This window comes from Chrysemys picta, chromosome 6, assembly GCF_011386835.1.
Source record: "Chrysemys picta bellii isolate R12L10 chromosome 6, ASM1138683v2, whole genome shotgun sequence".
Taxonomy (NCBI): Eukaryota; Metazoa; Chordata; order Testudines; family Emydidae; genus Chrysemys; species Chrysemys picta.
Window position 1 is genome coordinate 83850458 of NC_088796.1, and position 15991 is coordinate 83866448.

Genomic DNA, 15991 nt, shown 5'->3' on the forward strand with positions numbered 1-15991 from the left:
TGTAGAAGTCCTCCAATGGTAAAATATCAGTTCTGTGATGGAATTCTGCAGTGCCCATTCGTGCCCATGTCAGTATACGTCTGCTTAAGAAGTCTGCCAGACTGTTATTGACTCCTGAAAGGTGCAGAGCCAGTGGGGTTACCTCATGGTGATGACACCGAGTCTACAGTCTGCTGGCCTGCTGGCAGAGAGGGGATGAACAAGCACCTGTGTGCTTATTTATGTAGTGCATTACAGATGTGTTATCCATCAGGATCTGCACTGTGGCATTCTGCAGAACAGGAAGGAATGCCTCTTTTCATAGGGACAGTTCTGAGACCACATCCTAACTTCATCCCTATGTGGTCTCATAATTTCACCTAAAGTAGTCAATTAACCTGCCAGTCTTTCCTGAAACCTCATTCAGCCCCAGGAGAGAAGAAGCTACATATGTTGGACATTTCAAGAGCCTTGTTATATTACCCTAACAGAGCTTAATCAGCCTTTTAGGCTGGTCTCCCTGCCTCCTTGTGACCATATCCAGCCCATCAAAAGGCCAAGCCATTTCATCACAGACATTCTCTAAGTGGATCACAGTGCATTTCTACCTGCTGTCAGATACCTGCTGAGTCTCTCCTTCCGAATATCAAGGCATGCTCCGCCAGTGCACATGTAGTATCTTTGACCTGCTTTAGGAATGTGTTTGTATCTGAGAACTGCAGGGCAGCAACGTGGAGCAACCCACTGATCTTTGTTAAACATTATGTCTGTGACACAGCAACCATGTCTGATGCCAAGTTCAGGAAAGTGGTACTTCCGTTATTTGTCTAATGCAACTGAAACTCCTCACTCCCACCATCCAGGAAGGATACTGCTTGCCAGTCACCTGCAGTGGGATTCACACTGTGACACACTCAGAAGAGACAACAATTACCTTACCCTGTAGTAACTGTGAGTCTTTGCAATGTTATCATCAGTGTGGATCCCACGACCAACCCTCCATTCCCATTTTTTGGAGTCCTCAGCAGCATGGGCTTTGCATGCACAGCCCTGAGTGAAATTTTTCATCTGAAACTTTTTTCAGAAATGCAGATTCAACAATACTGCTAATGCATGTCCGTTTTACCAAACCTTCAAATATTCTGAAAAAAATGTGAACATTTTGTTTTGACCTTTTTGAAACAAAACTTCTTGATATTTTTTTTTGGTTCAAAGTGTTTTAAAATTTTCTTAAAAAATCAAAAACATTTTAAAATGGTTGAAATTTAAATAAAACATTTCAGTTTTGTCAAAAGAAAATGTAGTGTTTGACTTGAAACAAATTTTTTTATTTTGGAATTGCCAGTGAATCGAAAAATCTGTTGTTTCCCCAGCTCTAAATCTATGGATAACTCTTAGGGTTAAAGTTGAATATTTACTCCTATTACAAGCTCTCATAACTCTCACAATTTCCCCTCATTTTTCCAGTCATTGAACACTGTCAAGATCATAGAATTATAGAAATGTAGGGCTGCCAGGGACCTTGAGGGATCATCTAATCGACACCCTCACGCTGAGACAACTTCCTTGCCTTTTTAAAATACTATTCAAAACAAAGTACTCCTTCCCTCATCTCCCACCAGTCCTCTACTATTATATATCTGTATTTTAAAATATGCCCTATCAAGTCCTAATTTTCTTCTTCTGCCCCTTCCTCCCCTTTTCTCAGCTAACTGGGCTTGGTCACTGCATCAGTATTTTCCAGGCTTGTTGGTCCAATGCTTGCCCCAGATTCACTCTGTCCTCCCGTAGATGGTCTATCCATCATTTTCTTGGCTGTCCTTGTTCTCTGCCTGCAAGTCCTAAGAATGTGGTTAATTAATGAATGTAATATGTTTGTTACATGATTTCCAAAGGGTGATTGTGGACGGTCTCTCTCTGTTACATACACAGGGCAAAAGGTATCTCTATGCAGGTTCCAATTCTGGTGTGGTTCAGTCTCCCGTTGCATTCTGTGACAAGTACAGCACTTGCGTTGACTGTGTTCTAGCTAGAGATCCCTACTGTGCTTGGAAGTCACATGAAGCCTCCTGTATTAATATTCTTAAAGAAGATGAAATTGAAAGGTAATAGCACCTGTTGTCTCTCCTGTGATTAGCAATAAGAAATTCTACATTTGTCGTGTAAATATTCCCTGACAAAATTATGTAATATTTTTACATTTGTTACCTTATTTATCATTTATAATTGTTTTTATTTTAAAAAGTCCAGTTGACATTAATGAACAAGAAGCACACTGTAACAATTTACTTACAGTGTGTACATGGACCATTAATATATCTTTAAACACTGACTTTCCTATTAGCTGACTACCAAGATATTGTGATTGTATGCAAAATTTAAGCATCATCATTATCCTGCTCCTTTTAATCATGGGGTGGTGGTGAGGAATATATGATTACAACTTTTAATGCTTGATTCATTTGTATAGGGATTGGATTCAGAACATAGGTGGTGATGCTTCTTCCTGCCCTGGTAAGTTTTGTTTTTTATAAAAGAGATAAAAAATAAATAAATATGCAATGCATTTAAATTGTCATGTTTATTCAAGTGTTTTATATTTTTATTTCTCAATGTGCATTCCCATTTCATGTGTTTAAACTTAAGTTTTATATATTGTATTTGAGCATCTGTACAGTATATGTATTATCTTAGAATGTCTGTATTGATAGACATACATTGCATAGTGTTACATTCAGTGTAATAAACAATAAAATGAACCTGGGCCACTGCAGCTGCTGCTTATGAATGAGAATGATGTTTGCCATAAGGAATTACATTAGAGTCCTTAATTGCATTCTTGGTACTTATTAGGTCACTTGGGAATTCTAATGGCAGTTAAGAAATACCTGATTATTATGGTTAGAGCAAAGGAAATGATCTTCAGATAAATTTATTTCTGATTGGGAGAAAGGTTCTGAATCCCACTGAGCAGATAGCTAGAGTAGTTGAAATGGTGCTCCAGTGTATCGAAAGCTCAGATAATCACAGCTTTTCTTTTTTTCTAATGTGTGTCGCTGCTGTCACCACATCAAGGAATCCTTGGGGAGAAATAGGATTCCAAGAGACTTACATTATAGTAGATGAGGCTTTCACAGGGTTTACGTTAACATGTGTATTATTAAATCAAGCACTGTATGGACCACTATAAGAATGCTGCTTGCTAATTAATTAGTTTTATCATGCTGTATGTTTTGTGTTTGTTAGTTGTTTTTTTAATTGTTTTTTGTTTTGTTTTGGTGTGTGGGGGGGTTAGTGTTACAACTGAGAAGTGGTATTTCTGAGTAATATCAATATCATATGTATAGATTTCTTTTAGATGCTTACAATATTTATGTACTCAAAAATGTACTACTTACACATAACAATTACCATATGGGATTAGACCTGTGGTCCACCTAGGCCAATATCCTGACAGTCTCTAAAAGTGGCTAGCATCAGGTCCTTCAAAGGAAGGTGCAAGACACTCCTTAATAGGCAGATGTGGGATAATCTACCCCGTAAAGGCCTAATCCTAATTCTTAATTGTTAAGAAGTTAGTGTAAATCCTAAAGCCTGAGGTTTTATATCCCTCAGTATCTTCAGTATTTCAGGCATAGCTGTTGTTTGCTGGTTTGTTCAGATTTTGAATGTCTTCATGGCCTAGGGGCTTGTCTACCCATCACCACAGTCTGGACTATGGGGGTGTGACCTGGAGAGCACGCTGAAGTATTGCGCTCTAACTGTCCTGCTGGCGCGAACTAAAAAGTACCTAGTTGGTGGTGATGTAATCCTGTTTCAAACTGAGGAATAGAGGTAGACTTCATGGAGTAAACTATATTTCCTTTATGACTACAGAATCATGAAACTATAGGGATTAATGCAATCAAAAATCATTGCTGATACTTTTCAAATTTATTTTGATGTTCCAGATAAAGTAAGAGAGAATTCTCTGCAGCATACATTCAAGCATGGGAGCACAGCAGAACTCAAATGTTCTCAAAAATCCAACCTGGCCCAGGTAGTTTGGAAATTCAAAGATGATGTATTGAAAGTTGAGAGCCCCAAGTATCGTCTTCTGGAGAAAGCACTGCTCATCTTCAATTTATCAGAAGGAGATAGTGGCATTTATCAGTGTTTGTCAGAAGAAAAAGTGCAGAATAAGACATTTTCTCAAGTGGTGGCTAAACATGTTTTGGAACTGAAAAAAATCCAGCCTAGTACAGTGGGTCCAATCCAACCAGCAGCACAGACAGAAGGTAATACCGATGTACCAAAAATGTCAACTGTGCCAACAGAAGGGTCTACTGCTCAAACTTCGACCACCCAGATTATACCAATAACAACAGGAAGGATAATAACAAAGCCAATCGGCCCCATCCTAGCAAGCGCATCCTCCAACCCTGAAATCTTCAATTCTGTTCCTGATGGAGTCCCTGAAAAGACAATGTTCTTAAAGTCAAATGATAATTTCCTTTTAATATTTCTCTTTCTGTTCTTTTTTGTTCTCTTCCTAAGTCTGTTGTCCTACAACTGTTACAAAGGCTATTTACCAGACCAGTGTTTAAAATTCCGCTCTGCTATGTTACTTGGTAAGAAAAAACCCAAATCAGATTTTTCTGATTGTGAGCAAAGTGTAAAAGAAACTCTAGTGGAGCAAGGCAGTATCCAGAATCAAACTGGAGAGCAGCCAAAGCCAGCTCATGACACTGGATATGAGACCGAACCAGATTGTGGAAATGGCCAGGTTCAACATGATGATGTCTCCTCGCAGGCTCACAAAGAAGTCAAGGACAAACCTTTTGATGTTAAGTGTGAACTAAAATATGCTGACTCAGATGCAGAGGGTGACTGAAGGAGAAATTCCTCCACATTAATCATGAAAATAACTGTGGTTCTTACAGTTAATTATTTGAGCACGGATACTTTGGATGTGACAACATAGCCATAGAGGGTTATGTGCGCTTAAAAGATTCAGCGCGCCAATTTCAAATCTTGCTAGAATAGAAAACGATGTTCTGGTGTATCCAATAATCGTATTTCATGGTTTTTAAAAAATGGCCAGTTGCAGATCACCATGTTTGTTCCGGGATTTTTCAGAGTACTTTTAACCGTTGCAAATGCAGTTACTGATTTATTTAATCCCTTTTCTTCCATAGAATAAAAATGACTCTCTAATGCAATCAGCTAAATAAAATACTTCCAGTCTGCACATATTTTAGCTGCCATTTAAAAAGAACTAATTTCATTTTAATTCCAAATTGGAAATGAAGTTTAGTTTATCAGATTGGTAAATTATAGCATTTTGTCCGGATTGGGACATTTCTTTGCTTCTAGTAATTCTTATTCTTAGTATAACATTTTGAGTCTGTTGGCAAGTTGGGTAGCTTTGATTGGTTTAAGAATTAATTTTAAAAAATTGCTGTTTGTGTACCTTTTAGAATTAAATGTACATTGGGAAAGAGCTGGTTTGATTTGTGTAATATTCTCAGGGATAATCTTTGCTTTAAGTGCTATCTTTTTGCTTTCTAGAAATTTAGGTACAACAGTCAATTGAGTAGATGATGTTTTTTTGGGATTGCAGGAGCATAGGTAAGATTTAGAAAAAAACCAACAAGATGGACACCATCGCATTCTGTTGCTATATAAAACTGGATTATTATTAATTTTTTTTTAAGTGAAATGGCACAGGAAGCAGCTGTCACTTAGCCATGGCACTCAAAGAGGTTTTTGCACTGTGGAACCAATACAGAATTTATTAGAAGAATTTGATGTAATAATGGATGGGGTAAACTTGCTGCAGTTGATAGCTAGACAAGACAATATTGCAGTTTTTTTTATACTCAAAAGTAACTGAACTTCTCTTTAATAACAAAGTCTTTGTAATTTTTCACTATGTCTGGTTAACTTCTGCCAATCTCGTATGCAACTGGAGACTGAAACTGGAGTTGCTCAAAAGAATTGGTTAGCTGAATTGTCACATGAATCATGCCTGCAAGTGAAAAAGTACAAGCATTCTAAACCTGGTTCACAGCGGCACTATTTGTCTATAAAAGTTTTTTGTGCGGTACAGTTCTTTAAGAATTGTTTCTTCCACAGTGTCTTTCTGTAAATGTTGTTAGAAATAGAATTGTCCTAGTAAATAGCAGTATGCCCAGGCTTCTTTTTTGTTGTTGTTTTTGTTGACCTCTCATTCAAACATAATATAATTTAGATCATCTTAGTGTAAACAGTTTATATTTTATAAGATTCAGTTTGGTTTTATTTTTCTATTTTTAATTATGTACATATGAAAAGCAACAGAATAAATATTAAAATAAGTTGTAGTATATCCTTGATTTTCATCCAATGTACATAGTGAAACCACTTTAAATATTGTAAAGCCTTAAGTTTTGCTTTTCTTTAATGAGACTTCTGTAATGAATTTCACATAGGTTTTCTCTTCGGCTTTAAATGCCTAGGGGGTAGAGAGTGAATAGAGTTCATTTCTAGGAATCTAGTGATTTTCATTTGTCATCCTTCTAAAACTCATTTGTCCTTTTTGCATTATTTCTTCAATGTGTTATGTATTTCTTAAAACTTTTTTCCTTAGTGCCCTCTTTTTTCTGTCCTCTTCTGTCACACAGCCTCATCTTCTATACCTTTCCCTCCTACTGGTACCTCCTTTTTGTCCTGTGTGGGAAGTGATTCACCTCCTTCACCCACCAATACCATGCCTGATGTTTGGTCTAGCACAGAGCTTGTAATGGTCATGTTGTTACCACCTTTCCTAAGTGACCAGGCACAGCATGTTAGTGTCCATGGAACCTTTCACCTCTTCTGTCAAGCCACTGGTAAGTAAGAAGACCCTCTGTAAACCAACACTTCCTTCATTGCATATTTTGTATCTGTCCCCATGTCCTGATTTATAAACGGGATGTAGAAGTCTAAGGATCTGTCCTGAAATCAGTGGCTGCAGAGGGTGTTTAGTATCTTTCAGGATTAGGCCTGAATTCTGTACTATAAATACTTCAGCCTTAGCTCAGCAAGATACTTAAGCATGCGCTTATCATTAAGCATGTAATAGTCCCTTGCCTTTAATTAAATTATTCATGTGCTTAAGTAGTTTGCTGAACTGTGGCTTTACATATGTAAACTTACTCACATGAATAAACATTTTCAGTCTCATGGTTTATATGATCTTTTTTTCATTATATAATTTTACTGGCTTGCATTTATTTGATTTGAACATTACCTAGACATGACCAATTACTTTTCATATTTTTTTCATCTGGTAAAATTCTTATTTTACTATCTTTCATTTCACAGTATCTATCAGCGGAAAGCTGTAACTCTGAGGCCAAAGCTGCTATTTTTTCAGAAATTCAGAGTTTGTTTTTAACAGGGATCTGGTACAGAATTTGTCTTGTTTTGAGTTAAAAGGATTTTACTTCTGGGGTTTTGGAGTGTGAAACGAAATGAAACATGTTCTTAAACACTTTTACTATCTGATTTGAAGAATAGACTTGAAAGTGTTTGGTAGACTGTTAACCCTAGAAATAAGGCATTTTTTTCATGTTGCTGTGCTTCTGCATGTGTTTCATGTTTCTTAATGGACAACTTTCAAATCACATTTGATCAAAATTTTAGGTTTTATAAAATAAACCTTTACAAAATTGAAGGCCATTTTTCCATAAGTTAAAAAATATGTTAGTGGAAACTGTTTAACAAACATTTCTTTCAGTGTTTGCTATACAAATATTGTAGCAAGTTTAAGATTATTACAAACAAAAGTAAAAAAAAATAACCGTTGTTCTCCAAGATGAGGAAATACAAAGAGCAAACAGCATAAATAGTAAAAAGAAAATGTGTAAATATTATTTGTTTTGATAATCTAAGTTGATGTTAGTAATGTAGGTAGGAAACTTGTTTATTTTTAGAAATCGTTTTTTAACCAATGTAGTGTCTCTTCAATTGGTATTTGGAAATGTCTGTTCTAACTTGTTTTCATGTGCTCTCTCTCTCTCTCAAATATAAATTATAATTAAACAAAAATTGGCAGTAAATTTAAAACAAAAGGAATTGTTTCTTAATGCCAGTCTATGGAATTCACAGAAGGTAGAGGCAAATAGTTGAAAAGAACTGGATAATGTCATAACAAGGATATAGGAAAACGAAATGTGTTTTTATTCAGGGTGTCAACTTAGCCACCTGTGGGGTTCAAAAGAGAGTATTGAACTATTGGGTTTTTTGTGGAGGCTGGAGCTGTTTCGCTTTCCTCTGAAACATTAGGAATCTTCAGCTGGCAGAATGGCCACGTTCCACTGCTGAAAAATTACAAAATCACCGAACTGAAGCAGTGGCCGCAACTTTGCAGGACCTTCTGAAAACTGTGTACGCTGCTTTTATTGCTGAGCAGCACCAGTTATCTAACAAGCTTTCTATTAAGAGCTATTTGCATTCTTGCAGAGAGTATTGGTGATACTTTACTTAGACAGAAGTAACCATAAAGGAGCCATATTGCCTGCAGTACTACATGCAATATAAAATGTGGTGTTTTGCTACACAGAGAAGAATAACATGGCATGGATGAACATAAGAACGGCCATACTGGGTCAGACAAAAGGTCCATCTAGCCCAGTATCCTGTCTTCCGTGGAGAAAGAAATGCTGTAGTTTCTAAGAAGCAGGAGATCCATGTATAATGCAGCCACATAAACTACCACATAACTGCACTCCAGAATCTATGCTTTATTTTTAAAAAATTAAGTTGGGAAGAAAACTGTTGAATGTGAATTCAATGTAAATGATGTCTGTCCAAGTCTGCAAACAGCTTGAAGCAATAGTTCTAAAAGGTATGAACTTCTCCCACTCATCTCAAGGTCCTATTCACACTGAAGCCTTACTATAATATACCTTAAATGGAAAAATTGCTAACAAAGTCACTGCTGAACATTTTAGCAGCAGTGTGGGTACAGGGGGGAGAGCTAGTTGTCAAATTTTGCTGAGGTGAGAAAATAATTCCTATCTCCCTACCCCAAAATTAGTGTCACCTCTGCTGTCTCCAAAAGGAAAAGGGATGCATTTCTTTCCATTACCAAAAGCCTAAACTGCCTGCTGGTTACAAAAGAACAAAACCTCCTGTTTTCCCGGGTCCTAGAAGACCAAACAGTTGGGCACCCACCTGCCAAATCTCCAGCTTCCTCTAATAATCTCTATAATGCAACTACTCACTGTTGATGCAGAAATTTGCAGCACTTTGTAAACAATGTTTGGGGCATACTAAAAATAAATTGAATTTAATAACAAAAAGAATCTATACTCCTGTGAGGGGGAATTGGCTGGAGGGGGCCAAGTGCCACATGACTCTGAGTGTTCTGGTGAATAATTCAGGACCAGGACACAAGGGTTTTGGCTATTACCAACAGAGAATTTTGTTTAAAAATAGTAAAGTAAGTTCATAGGTGAGACAATTATAATTCCTTCTCCTTCACTGGTCGAGCCTACCACCACCCACCCACCCACACACTCCCTGCCATAAAATGATTAACGTTTCCACAATATTCAGTGTGTGTCACGGCAAGCTGCTCCAGGCAAACACCGGCCCCAGAGAGGAGCAACCTATTGAATGGATTATTTGTAATTTAACTGCCACTGATGCTGCATCAGGATCTGCAACATGCACTCCTGCACAGCTGCAGAGTCCTATTGTCGTCAGTAGGACTTCACGTGGATGCTAAGATCTGCACTTGCAATTGCAGGATTATGGCCTAAGTTTGGAGAAATTATTTGTATTTATTTGTTAAAATATAGTATGTAGTCGATGGTCTAACAGTGATCTGCCAACTTCCCCCGTTTTAATCCTTTATCATTAGGAACAGTCACAAAGGGAGGGTGAATATAAAGATAAATGTATTATTCTATCCCATCCCTCGAGCATGAGCTGACTAAAATAGATGTTTAAAAACCAAGCAGGAACAGTATGTACACTGGTGACGTTTGTTGTTTATTAATGGGAAAACATCTACCTGTTTGAGGTAGATATAATTTACCTTAATGGAATTTAATCTTTACTTCACAGCTTCATTGAACATTTCTGGAGAAAGTCCAGATAACAATGGAGTGATGTGTTCCACATTTAACATGATTTGTAATAGCAGGAAGAATTAGCTAATGTTCTCTCTGAACAGACTCATACAATCATGCCATAAGAGCAGAGGTGGGCAAACTACGATGGCTCGCGGGACCCTCCTGCCCCGCCACTGAGCTCCTGGCAGCCTCAGCTCACTGCGCCATCGGCGCAGTGCTCTGAGCAGCGGGGCTGTGAGCTCCTGGGGCAGCGCAGCTGCAGAGCCCGGCTCTGTGCTGCGCGGTGGTGATGGCGTGGCTGGCTCCAGCTGGGCGGCATGGCTGTAGTATTGCCAGCCACCGGTGCTCCAGGCAGCGCGGTAAGGGGGCAGGTAGCGGGGGGAGGGGGTTGGATAGAGGGCAGGGTCGTTCAGGGTGGTTGTCGGGGGGCAGAGGTGTGGATAGGGGTCGGGGTGGTCAGAGGGCGGGGAACAGGAGGGTTGAATGGGGGCAGGGGTCCTGGGGGGCAGTCAGGAATGAGAGGAGGGGTTGGATGGGGTGGCAGGGGTCAGTCGGGCAGGGGTTCTGGGGGCGGGCAGGGGACAGGGAGCGGGGGGGTGGATGGGGCAGGAGTCCCGGGGGGGGGATGGATGGGGGGGAGGGCCAGGCCACAACCCCCTCCCCTAACTGGCCCTCCATGCAATTTCCAAAACCCGATGCAGCCCTCAGGCCAAAAAGTTTGCCCGCCCCTGCATAAGAGAGTTCCTTCCTCGTTTTGAACATCGTATCTGGGAAACCAATGTTTTTCAGGAGCCTCCAAGAGCTTGATGGCTGGCATTATCGCAAGTTTTTATGAGGTTAAGAAATGGTATTGAAAGGACACTCTTTTGTAATTTTTCCTTCTGTAATACTTGGTTGTTTTTGAGGACTGACCCAGGACACCGCTGAATGTAAAATCATGAGGCTGTATTTCTTGAGCTAAAGGACCGGGCTCATTAGCTCACAGGCAGTAGCAGACTCAATAATTTCTATATGGGGTCGAGCTATTAGAGGGTACAACTAGCCAGCTATGCAGCTGCTTTTGTTAATGGTGATTACACTTATATATTATGTTTGTTCCCATTTTACTAAAAGAATAAAAACAGGTCCGAGTCAATGAAGGTTTAAGTGGGTCTAGAGGTAAATGGGAAAAAACTTGTGGTGTTGGCTTTCAGGTTCAGATAGTATTGCTTTTCATTGTTTTGGGGACTCCAACTGCCTTCCCTAGATGTTTTCTCTGAAGTTCCATTACTATTTTTTCCCAATTCTCCAGCCTGAGTGACAACCCCATGTGAATGACAATAAATGCTCCCTAAGTTCAGAAGCAGATTTTAAAGGCATGATTTATACGTTAATCAGGTAATAAGCCCTTTAATTACTTTGCCCTGATTGGGCACATCCCTATGTGAGGGTCACTTTATCAATATGGCCCAAACAAATAGTTTCCCCCCCATCAAACCTCAACTGTAATATTACTGGGAAGAAAGACCCATAATTCTTTAAAATCACAAATGACTTCTGAAAATTATTCTCTCTCGCTTCTCAGGACAGATATTGCTTTCACTGAATTATCCTTGCAAACATTTCTATGCTTCTTGTTTTAAACTTCTGTATTCTTTGTTAGGGTATGTGTACGCAGGCCGTGGCAACGAGTCTCCCAGCCAAGGTCGACAGACTTGGGCTCACGCTAGCACTCTAAAACCAGTTGCCTAGACCAGGGGTAGGCAACCTGCGGCACGCAAGCTAATTTTCAGTAGCACTCACACTGCCTGGGTCCTGGCCACCGCTCTGGGGGGCTCTGCATTTTAATTTAATTTTAAATTAAGCTTCTTAAACATTTTAAAAACCTTATTTACTTTACATACAACAATAGTTACTTATATATTATAGACTTATAAAGAGACCTTCTAAAAACGTTAAAATGTATTACTGGCACACGAAACCTTAAATCAGAGTGAATAAATGAAGACTCGGCACACCACTTCTGAAAGGTTGCCGACCCCTGGCCTAGACAGTGCTTTGAAGTTGTGTCTCAGGCTGTAGCTCGGGTTCTGAAGCCCACCCCTATCCCTGGGCTTCAAAGGCTCAGTTCCAGCCCAACCCGCAACTTCAGAGAGCTGTATAGGCTGCTATTTTTAGAGCACTACCATGAGTCCCACTAGCTTAAGCCCATTGCTCTGGGCCAGGGAGGCTCATTGCCTCAGTCTGTGTAAACGTTACCCTACAAGCCTTGCAGTTATTTTGAGAATACTTCAGATTGTGTTCTCCATAACTCTGGAGAGAATGCATATCTATCCTGTCCTCAACACGCCAAGCATGAGCTAATGTTCAGACAAATGCCTGAGGTTTGACTTTATTGATAATTCAAAAGAATAAAACAATATAAACCTCAACACAAGCTTTCTCCTTCTCTGAGAGTGGCTATTCCTGGAGTTTACCTCCCATTAGTACATGGTTTTTAATGATTACTTTTGTGGACCAGTTGAAAGGCCACTAGTAGTGGTTGATAGATTAGAGGTTGAGAATACTGACCAGCCATCAGATGGCTCATGAACAAGCTGTTCCTAAATCAACTTTTAACTTAGAGGTGAAAAGTCCCATGTCTTCTAGAGTCATCCAAAAACTTAGAAAAAATATTTGAATACTTCCTAAAATGTTTTGTCTATACAGTAGAACCCCAAAGTTACAAACACCAGAGTTACAAACTGACTGGTCAACCACACAGCTCATTTGGAACTGGAAGTACGCAATCAGACAGCAGCAGAGACAAATACAAAACGCTAATACAGTACAGCACAGTGTTAAATATAAAGCGAAAGTTTAAAAAACAGAGTTGACAAGGTAAGGAAACTGTTTCTGTGCTTGTTTCATTTAAATTAAGATGGTTAAAAGTAGCATTTTGCTTCTGCATAGTAAAGTTTCAAAGCTGTGTTGTCAATGTTCAGTTGTAAACATTTAAAAGTACAACTATAACATTTTGTTCAGAGTTACTAATATTTCAGATTTACAAACAACCTCCATTCCAGAGCAGTTTGTAACTCTGTGGTTTTACTGTAACATTTTTATGGACAGTAAATTAATTTTGAGCATAAAATAATGTGGTGCTCTTTCTTTGCTAAAGCCCGTACCCTTGACTTTAATCTGCACAGTCATTATTAATCCATGCTCGGTTTATCTTTATCTTCATGTGGGGATGCTAAATTTGAACTTGCTAACCAGTTTTATATCCCCTCTCTTGTATTAGGTTGTCCCTAAACCTTTTGTTTCTAATCTGAAGCTGACTGCCCAGGACTATTTAGTATCAGCCTCTGTGGATATAGTAATCTGATGGAGCTTGATCTTTACTGAGATACCTTTATGCCTTACATATACATCTATGTCCCCTTATTTCTTTTTTGTTTTTAGTAACAAAGGTAAAGTGCAAGGCTGAAGAATACTGTCCCTATTACATATTAACAGACAAGGCCTGAAAGCTGGTCACTCAAGCTTACAAAACCAACTAAATTCGTATTGAAGATAGACTTGCCTCAAAAGCATGTAGTTCCGTTAAACTAGACTAAGAATGTCTTTGCTTTTGTTGGTTTATGTCTCAAATTTGTTGAGAGCCTACAGTTGTTATTGGCTCATTATAATGTTAACTGAGCACTTCCTATTTCAGAGACCAGTGACCCTGCTTTGACCGATCACACCTATCTTGTATGCAAACCAATTCTAAGTGCCAATATTATTCCACACCTCTTTTCCCCTCCCCCTTTCTGGGAATATATCTAGTCAGTTAACAGCATCTTCAGGGAAACCTTTGAAATTAATGTTTTTAAATTCTTGGTGATAATGGTAAGATCTGAACAAACAGAAAACAGCTCCCTTGTTAGACTGACAGTTGCTGTACATTGATGCATTTGAAGAGAAAACTGAATACAGTATAACCTGGAACCCTAAAAGTAATAACTGCAATAGAGACAATTATCATTGTTGGTTCATTTTAAGTGAATGTTTTCCTTAAAAGTCTGTACCATCCTACAGCCCCTAGATGGTTGTTTACAAATTTAGCCTGGGGCACATTAGGCCTAAATTGTATAAACTCTGAATCAACAGGGTAAGAATTACAAGGGTTATATCATATCTTTTCAGGACATTATAAATAGGGCCCTACCAAATTCACAGTCCATTTTGGTCAATTTCACACTCATAGGATTTTAAAAATCGTAAATTTCATGATTTCAGCTATTTAAATCTGACATTTCACTGTGTTGTAATTGTAGGGGTCCTGACCCAAAAAGGAGCTGTGGAGTGGTCACAAGGTTATTGTACGTGGGGTTGCGGTACTGCTACCCTTACTTCTGCACGGCTGCTGGCAGCGGCCCTGCCTTCAGAGCTGGGCAGTTGGAAAGCAGCGTCTGCTGGCCAGGAGCCCACCTCTGAAGGCAGCACAGAAGTAAGGATGGTATGGTATGGTATTGTCACCCTTACATCTGCACTGCTGTCCACAGAGCTGGCCCCTTGATCAGCAACCGCCACTCTCCGGCTGCCCAGCTCTGAAGGCAACAGCACAGAAGTGAGGGTGGCATGGTGTGGTATTGCTACCTTTACTTCTGTGCTGCTGCTGGCGGGGCGCTGCCTTCAGAGCCGGGCACCTGGCCAACAGCCACCGCTCCTCGGCCACCCAGCTCTGAAGGCAGCACAGAAGTAAGGTTGGCAATACTGCAACCCCCCTAAAATAACCTTTCAGCCCCCCGCAACTCCCTTTTGGGTCAGAACCCCCAATTTGAGAAACACGGGTCTCTCCCATGAAATCTGTATAGTATAGGGTAAAAGCACACAAAAGACCAGATTTCACGGGGTGAGACTAGGTTTTACGGTCAGTGACGCATTTTTCATGGCCATGAATTTGGTAGGGCCCTAGTTATAAATCAGCAGCTGAGATCAGAGAGAAATGTTTTCCCCCATAGTATAAGATTGTGCAATTGGCTAGGATCGATGAGATTTTTCCCTTCTACTGACTCATTAGGTATAGCGGTAGATTACATTGTTCTAATATACCATTCTTATGTTCCAAACAACTACCTTAACCAGCATAGTGAAAATGGAAATGCTATAAAAATAAAACATTTTCCCCTTAAAAATTCAAGAGAGTTTTTTTTCTCGAGTTAGAACTGGTGTTGTAGTTATAATAGTAATTCTTAGCATTTATGTAATGTTTTCAAATGCACCTTACAAACAGTAGTGATATTTTTTTATTTTAGTTTTTGTCAAAGTACCAGTGAATTTTGTTTATAAATTTTGTGCACATTCACTGTTAAGAGATTGGATGATTTAAGTTGGTACATCAATCTGGTGCAGTTTTGTAACTAATAATAACAAGGAAGTTAAGATCAAGACAATGTGAAATCTGATTCTTTGCAGTGGGATTTTATCACTGCACTATTGATCACACTTCAAAGATCTGAAGTACATTTTTAAAATTAATTTTAGAGTGGTATCTATGTGCTACTACGTTAACAAGGAGATCTCTACTCTCTTTTGGCAGTGTACTCTGTTGAGTTCCTATTATAGGAAGTGAATAATCTCCTGAGGCTCAACTATACAGCCAATGATGTGTATCTTCTAAATTGGATGGAAAACTTACCATTGGATACCTGTATGAGCCTAGCACTTTGCTGCTTAGTGCATTACATAATGATTAGTGCAGTACTTATGATCAGTAAGATGTAAGGTCTCTAGTGTAGCCACTCTAAGCTGATGGGAGAGGGCACTCCTGTTAGCTTAATTATTCCAGCCCCCACAAGAGGTGGTAACTATGTTGGGGGGAGAAGCTCTCCTGCCAACATAACGCTGTCCACACCAGTGCTTAAGTGTGCATGTTATGTTGCTCAGGAGGGTGGCTAATTCACACCTGAGTGACACAATTT

At 39.3% G+C, this 15991-nt stretch overlaps 1 protein-coding gene across 19 annotated transcripts in view; it reads left to right on the forward strand.

Annotated features, from left to right (window-relative positions):
• SEMA4D (semaphorin 4D) overlaps window positions 1-15991 on the forward strand; it is a 159989-nt gene that overhangs the window by 132404 nt on the left and 11594 nt on the right. For 9 of the 19 annotated variants that reach the window (XM_005307643.5, XM_042854589.2, XM_005307645.4 and 6 more), the window contains 3 exons: window positions 1912-2084; window positions 2450-2493; window positions 3930-8054. In XM_005307643.5, the coding sequence (XP_005307700.2) occupies window positions 1912-2084; window positions 2450-2493; window positions 3930-4852 (1140 nt within the window). In that variant the 3' untranslated portion in view covers window positions 4853-8054. Of the gene's footprint in view, window positions 1-1911; window positions 2085-2449; window positions 2494-3929; window positions 8055-8545; window positions 8711-11355; window positions 11480-15991 lie in introns of those variants that run through there. The other 10 variants (XR_010588854.1, XM_005307647.5, XM_065550391.1 and 7 more) reach the window with 4 other exon arrangements.